The sequence below is a fragment of the Microtus pennsylvanicus genome, chromosome 10 (assembly GCF_037038515.1).
Source record: "Microtus pennsylvanicus isolate mMicPen1 chromosome 10, mMicPen1.hap1, whole genome shotgun sequence".
In the NCBI taxonomy this organism is placed as follows: Eukaryota; Metazoa; Chordata; class Mammalia; order Rodentia; family Cricetidae; genus Microtus; species Microtus pennsylvanicus.
In genome coordinates, this window is record NC_134588.1 from 46283830 (window position 1) to 46291341 (window position 7512).

Below are 7512 nucleotides of genomic sequence, written 5' to 3' on the forward strand. Positions count from 1 at the left end.
GTCTCCACACAGCTCAGCGGACAAAAATTCCTACCACGGTACTTCTTCCTGGATGAGGCAAGAGCACAGGTTGGGATTGCCACTGGATCCATTGTTATGGGAGAGAAGATTGAGCTGAAATGCAAAAGGATATTTAAACATTGGGAATCCCCTTTTACCAAAACCAAAGTGGGTAGCAACAGGAAACAGCCATCTGTGTAACACTTCCGAGGTCAATGTTCTGGCCACGTAACTGGCCCATCCATGAAAGCCTTCAATAGCCCGTAACAGCCAGAGGGAAAAACACCTCTAGACACAATTATACACATACAGATTCAAACTGTCAACGAAAAGAATGAGGGAAGAGAAGGGGGGGGAAAGGCTTGTTACCTTTCCTTGACTGTCTTCTAGATATCTGATCTCAAGCCTTGCGTGTGAAAACCAGGGCTATACCAACCAAACTACACTGCCAGTCTTTTATTTATTTTTTAACAAAACCACTTGGTCAACATCAAGCCGCTTAAAGACTCTGACAACAGAGCTGAACAAAGGTTAACAGGTACTCACGTGGTACAGACATACACGCAGACAAAAACATTTATACACATGCAGAAAAATGTACGTCTGTTGTGTGTGTGTGCAGGTGTCCTCAAAGGTCAGAAGAGGGCATCAGATCCCTTGGCGTGAGAGTCACAGGCAAATGTAAGCAACTTGACATGGGGGCTGGGAACTGAACTCAGATCCTCTGGAAGGACAACTTATGCTCTTAACCCCTGCGCCATCTCTCCAGCCATGGAAGTTAATTTAAATGAATATATATAACAAGATTGAGAAATAAGAGGCTGGGGAAATGTCTCAGTGGTTAAAAGCACTTGCTGCTCTTCCAGAGGACCTGGGTTCCAACACTCCCATCAGGTGGATCACAAATACCTGTAACTCCAGCTCCAGGAGATCAGGTATCCTCTAGAATCCACACAAACATGTGACATTCTCTCTCTCTCTCTCTCTCTCTCTCTCTCTCACACACACACACACACACACACACACACACATACAGAGACACACACAAATAAAAATAAGATATTTTTAATAGCTTCCATAATCTACTTTTACTACTAAAAAGGAATATGTATAGTTTTTGTTTCATTTTGTTTGGGGGGGAGGTGTTTTTTACAACGAGATAAGTCAAGGATCTATCTTGTGAACTGAACCTTCATATATAAGTGAATCCTGGCCCTTAGGGCCCTCTTACTAATGTAGGATCCTAGCTAGGGCAATCTTTGGTGCCCTGGCTTTCCTGTCATACATGCATTCTACTTGATGAACCCAGCTTGGGAATCCAAGCAATGATTTTACCTCCCTGATCATCACCCTCTCTTGTAAAACAAGAGGTTGTGTAGAGACTCCTTAGACCTATTGTCCATCAGTGTCTGATACATTCTCATTCGTGCTTGTGGGACGAAGCAAGGTTGCTCCAGAATGGATGGAGCTTCTACTTCTGCCCTGCCCAGAAGCATTTGGCTCTAGGAAACAACAGAGATATGCAAACTTTTGTTATAAGAAGTCTTCCACTTAAAGTACAACTCAAAGTTTAGATAATTTGTCTAATTTTGAGTTAGCCATGGGAAGTGATTTGGCGGCAAATTGATTTTTTCCCCAACATGAAAGTTCATATTCCCATAATAAATAAAAATACAATCCAGAAGAGATCCAGTCGAAGTTCTGTAACTGGACTGTCTGAGGAAGACTGGGATACAGACCCTTGGCTCAGGGGTCTCCACGTCTCCTTTTACACCACAGAAGGGGAAGACTCAGCCACGTGCTGGCCACTTTGAGAGGAACAGCCCTGACATGCTTCTGCTTTCGCAGCTGCCATGCAAAGAGACAAGGGTTTGTGCAGCAGGGAGGGGCGTCTGCCGACACGCAGTCACCTACAGACACCAAAAAAGACAGCTTTTGGCTTTGGAGATGATCCAAACATTACATCACCTTTCTGGGGCTTATGTTACAACACAGCCCCAGGAATGCTTCAGTAATCTGCTAAGTTTCATTTGGGACTAAATTAGAGAATTCTAGAATCACAGGGCTCCTAGTTCTGCACTGGTCTGAGATTGATGATTCAGGTCTTGTCCCTTGCCTTGCAAAGTTCCCCAAGGAAAAAAAAAAACAATGTCAGTTTGGTTGGCCTACTGAGGACTTAAACAGGAAGCACACTCCCAGGATTGCCTCAACACGGTAATTGCATAGCTTGACTTTCGAATAAACACAATCACAAATCAACAGTCTCAGGGACCACTAGAGCTAAATCAGCTGCCCCAGTTCAGGACACTGAAATGAATTTCCCCCAAGGACTTCCCAGCTCACACTGAGTCCCAATTCTCTACTCCTATTTACTGTGTGTATAGACTTTTTATTTTTACCAAAAATGATTCCTGGGGGGAGCAAAGGTGCATTTAAGTCCTTTGCAAATATTACATACTTCAGAGAACTTTCTCAATGACTTACGTGTTATCTGGAGAAGACATTAAGCTAAAAGTGACCTCACTCAATATACTGGAAACTTAGCAGTAAGAAAAATACCAAATGCTCTAACATAACACTCCATCTCTTATCTCACATCATGAGTGTTGGAAGTTGTCACAAATAAGTTCAAAGTGACTATGCTGTGAAGATCACAACGTGCTCTTGAAATATCTAAACCTTCCTACTGTTTGGAAAACTCAGTACCTTCAATTGACAATAGAGAGAGAGATTCAAAGCCAGGCATGGGAACTCATACCTAGATCCCCAGCACTCAGAAGATGGAGACAACAGGGTCATGAGTTAGAGGCCAACCTGGACAACACAGGGAAACTCTATCTCAAAAAGACAAAAAAAAAATTCTGGAGAAAGAACTTGTATGAAAGCAGCTTTGGGAAGGAAAGCATCTAAATTATGAAGATGAATGGGAATACTTCATGGATGCAATTATTTCATGAAAGGCAAACTAATCAGAACTAAGTGTATCACTTTGTACGTTACATGACTTTAAATACATTGTGTGACTCGTTTACTGAGTTAAACATAAAGAGACAGGTAACTACTACATATATACCACGAAGTGTTTTCAGAATCAAGCTGGCCAATTTTCATCAGAAAGTGCAAGGCCAGCTTACATGCTTCGGGCATGTTCTACAGAGTATGGGGTGGGGTTGATAAATCAGAGTGTGATGTGTTCTGGGCCACAACCAAAAAGCAAGAAGGACTGACAGAAGAGCCGGGGCTGAGAGTCTCATCTGCTTTGGGTTTTTGTCTAATGTTTTACCTACGTGGCTGGGTAAATATACCCTGGAGCAGTGTCAGCCTGAACAGCAGGGATGCTCAGCACCTTCCTTGGGCTGTTGAAAGGAGAGCAAAGCCAAGCCCTGGAAGTCCCCAGAGATCCAGTACATTTAGTGGGTCACCAAGTTCTTTAGACTTTACCCTGGCATTCCTGTGGTCTCTCTCTTTGCTGTCTCACTCCCACCACCTCCCACTTGGGTTATTGCAATGGCTTTGATTTGGTTCCCCTCATTTCTCTCCACCAGCGTAGACCTCCAGAGCCCTTCCTAACACACGGATGTGAGCACGGCATTCCTGCTCCCCAACTCTCTGTGACTCTTCTTTGCTCACAAGGCACCATCCCGGATATACAGCCCAGAGCGTGAGGCTCTCCATGGCCAGATGCACCGCTACGCATCTATCCTCCTCCTCTCCGCCTTGCTCATCTCCAGACATACCTCCCCCAGAGCTATGATCCAGACCCTCAGGGACACAAGTCGTAGTCTCTCACCCAGCTATGAGAGACCAAATGGGAACGTGTGTGTTTCTTACTGACCTCTGGGCATCTGAATTCACTGGGCCTGTACTCCTGGCTCCAGACTCTCAAAGAAATGTGGACCGCAGCTGTGCAAGGCGGTTTACCTTTCACCAAGGCTAAAAGCTTGCATAGTTCTAATGTTTTTATTCAGCAGGTGAAGCGGACTCCAAGCAGCTGAGGAGCCTGAACAGGTACTAAGAGAGCACTGTGACGGTTTTGAGTGAGGATGAGCCCCATAGGCTCATATATTTGAATGTTTGGTTCCCAATTGGTGGGCTGTTTTGGAAGGATTAGGAGGTGTAGCCTTGTTGGAGAAGGATGGGGGATGGGGGAGCTTTGAGGTTTCAGAAAAAAACCCTGGTCAGGTCCAGTCTCTCTCTCTGTCTCTCTCTCTCTGTCTCTCTCTCTCTGTCTCTCTCTCTCTCTGTCTCTCTCTGTCTCTCTCTCTCTCTCTCTCTCTCTCTCTCTCTCTCTCTCTCTCTCTGTCTCTCTCTCTCTCTCTCTCTCTGCCTGCTGCCTACCAACCAGGATATAAGTTCTCAGGGACTGCACCCTGCTATGATGCTAATGGACTTGCCCTCTGAAACTGTAAGCAAGCCCCAATTAAATGCTTTCTTTTATAAGCTGCCTTGGTCATGGTGATTCCTACACAGCAACAGAACAGTAACCAAGACAGGCATTAACAAGTGAATAAACCAAAAAAAATCTGCCAGGTCAGGCTGACTCTAAAGCTGATGTTTTAGCTGAGGCCAACCCTATGAGTCTTGGTAATTATATCTTTACCATAATTTCACCTGCACGAAAAAACCCAGGAAGCAACATTACTGCTTCAGACTTTCAGAGGCCGCAGGAGCTTCAGGCACAGGTCACTCTGGATTCGAACAGGTACCATACTCTTAGCCCAACTCCTAGCATATCCCAGTGTGCCCTGAATGGAAAACTATGATCAACCTACCATCATGACAAGTTTTTCACTGTCTCAGTTGGCCCCCCAAATGCAGCCCTTTGAGGAGGGAGCATAGCATCTCAATCTGTCTCTAAGGGAGGGAAAAGTGTGACCATGACTCAATGCAGCACTTTTGAATTTCTGTCTGGATGAGACGCTCAGCTACAAAGTCCGCTGTGAGAACACAGCGTCTCAGATGTTGATTCTACTATTAAACAATTGGTGGCAGCCTACATATTTGTTTTTGTTATCTAACGTGAACACACACACATATACATTTAATTATTGCCAAGAGGAAAGTTGCTGTAATGGTTAACTACCCTGTAAAAGAAAAAGCATACATACAAAATATAATATAATGTAATAATATAGATTTCTCTTTGTTACTTTTATTATGTGGTCAAAAAGGCTCCAGTTTAAGAACCCCTGGATAAAAGGCTCTGCCACTGCCAACAGTTGCTTGGGTGGCCTTGTGCAAACACACTGCCAACCGCTCACCTTTTCAATCAAAGGATTCTTAGTGCTTGATCCATTGACAGCGCCTTTTAATTCTAATATTCTGGGACCATTTTCGTCCTTAGGATGTTTTCTACTAGGTTTCAACTAATTTATCCTAACTCAAAGGGAGCCTATTCTAGATGACCACTGTCATAAGCACTTTTTAAAGTTCATTTTGCAAATCTAAGGCACACAGCATGTTTTGATACAAGGAGCATAATGGTTACTACAGAAAACGAGCTTTATTTCACAGTTACCCCCTTTTGGTGACAGTTATACATAATCAATGCACTGTGGCCTGGGATCTGCGAGGGCTGGAATGCCACCGAGTCCAGAAAGCAACAATAGCACAAAGGTAAACGCTGGGGTAATCAGAAGAAAGCACCTCGGCTAAGTGTCAGGGACATCCCGCCTTATGTGTCATCTTAGTTGACAGGACACATGCCTATGAAAAGCAGTTGCTAGGTTCTCACAAAGTTTTGTTTACATGAACTTAACTCCTCAAGACATGACAGCCACCTGGTGCCCTATGTAAGAAAAAAATGATATTCCACGTTTGAGTCCAACCAATAGCTGGGAGGTGAAGCTGTCCTAAGAAGTAGCATTTTTGCAGAAGCTTTGAGTAGTACTGAAAAGCTTAAATTCACGCTCCATCTCAAAAATGCAACACGGATAACAGCGGGATCGCAGGAGTTTTTTTTTTTTAGTCTGTGTGGTGCTGCCAGGCATGACAAAACTGCCGCCCAACTCCCGCTGGTAAATACACAGAGAGTGGCCGGTTTAAAGAGCAGCGCGTCGCTAACTGAATGGGGCGCTGCGGGGGGGGGGGGGGGGGGTACAAAAGAAAAGAAGGGAGGAATGTGAAAGAGGAATGGCTTTAAGATGAGGAAACTCTTGTTTGGCACAACCCATCGGCTTCGTGTTTTTTAGCTCCGGGTTTTATCACTTTAAAGCCCACCTGGGAAGGAGCCCCACGTAGGGAAAAGGCTTTCTGCAGAGACCCTTGACCTGACCAAGTGAGAATCCTCGAGGTGAGTTCAGACAGCCACCGCCGTCAATAGGGAAGAGCAGGTCGTCGGCGCAGTGGGAGCACTCACCTTCCCTCCTGGAGGTGGCCTGGGCGGCGGGCAGCAGGAGCGCGACGCCGAAGCAGCAGCTGAGCCAGAGCGTAGGCATGGCCAGGCCGCGCTCCGCCGCTGCGGGTGGATGCCGGGCGCCGAGTCCTCGCCCCGCTGTGCCTTCCTTTGCCCTCGATCAGGTGGTTTTATCGACTCTTCTACCTGACTCAGTCCTGACAGGAAGAGAGCCGTGTTTCGGGGCGTGACTCACCTGTGAACAAGGAGGACCCAGCCCTCCGAGGCAGACAAACACTCAGCGCACGCCGAGCAGTAAACCCGCTCGCTGCGGGCCCCCGGCTCCCCCCTCTGCAACCGGGGCGCACACCTGGCCCCGCCGAGGGCGTGGTGCAGAGGCTGCAGCCCGGAGATCCTTCTGGAATGCGCCACAACACCCACAGCCCTTCTCCCGGGGTGGTCCCGGACAGAACTCACCAGAACTCACTGCGGTGGATAGTGGCTGCCCCGTCTTCAAATTGGGGGTGGTGGGACACCCTCAAGGGCACAGTCGTTGACCCATCCCTCGGAGTCAGAAATCCCCCCTACCCTGGTCTAAAAGAGAGAGAAGCAAATTAACCAGACCGAGGGTCTCAACAGAATCCTCTCCACTCTCCATCAAGGGACGACTTTTTTTTTTCCTGAAATACTGCAGGTATACACACCACCTATTTCTACTCACATCTAATCCCCCCTCCACACACACACACACACACGCACGCACGTACACACACACACACACACCCTACCATCTGGTGGAACCAAAGATTCCTCTCTCTTAGATCTACCTACCTTAACCTTGAGTTAGCAACTCCTTAAGTCACCTGTCGGCAGTCCAGCCTCCAGCGAAGACTGGGTACCCCTACTACTGATGCAGTGTCTAACTCACAACTGATGCTCATCAAACTCTCTATTCATAAGAAAAAGGACCGCAATTTCCTATGCTTTTAACATCTTAGAGCGTATCTTTCATGCCATCCTCTCTAGTTCCACTAGAAAACGTTAGGAGCGATTCTATCAGCCACATCCAAGCTGGCTAGTTGAAGTGAGTAACAGCAGGTGGGGGAGGGGATGCAAATCTTGGCATGTCCAACACTGTCCTGGGGAACTTCTAAGGAGAATGATTTAGAGATGACTGT

General features: G+C 46.4%; 1 protein-coding gene across 1 annotated transcript in view; it reads right to left on the bottom strand.

Moving 5' to 3' along the window:
* The window catches only part of Lamc2 (laminin subunit gamma 2), a 63917-nt gene extending 57291 nt beyond the window's left edge, over positions 1–6626 (bottom strand). The window contains exon 1 of the mRNA XM_075988242.1: positions 6359–6626. Within this exon, the coding sequence (XP_075844357.1) occupies positions 6359–6437 (79 nt within the window). The 5' untranslated portion in view covers positions 6438–6626. The remainder of the gene's footprint in view (positions 1–6358) is intronic.
* Between the last annotated feature and the right edge of the window lie 886 nt (positions 6627–7512).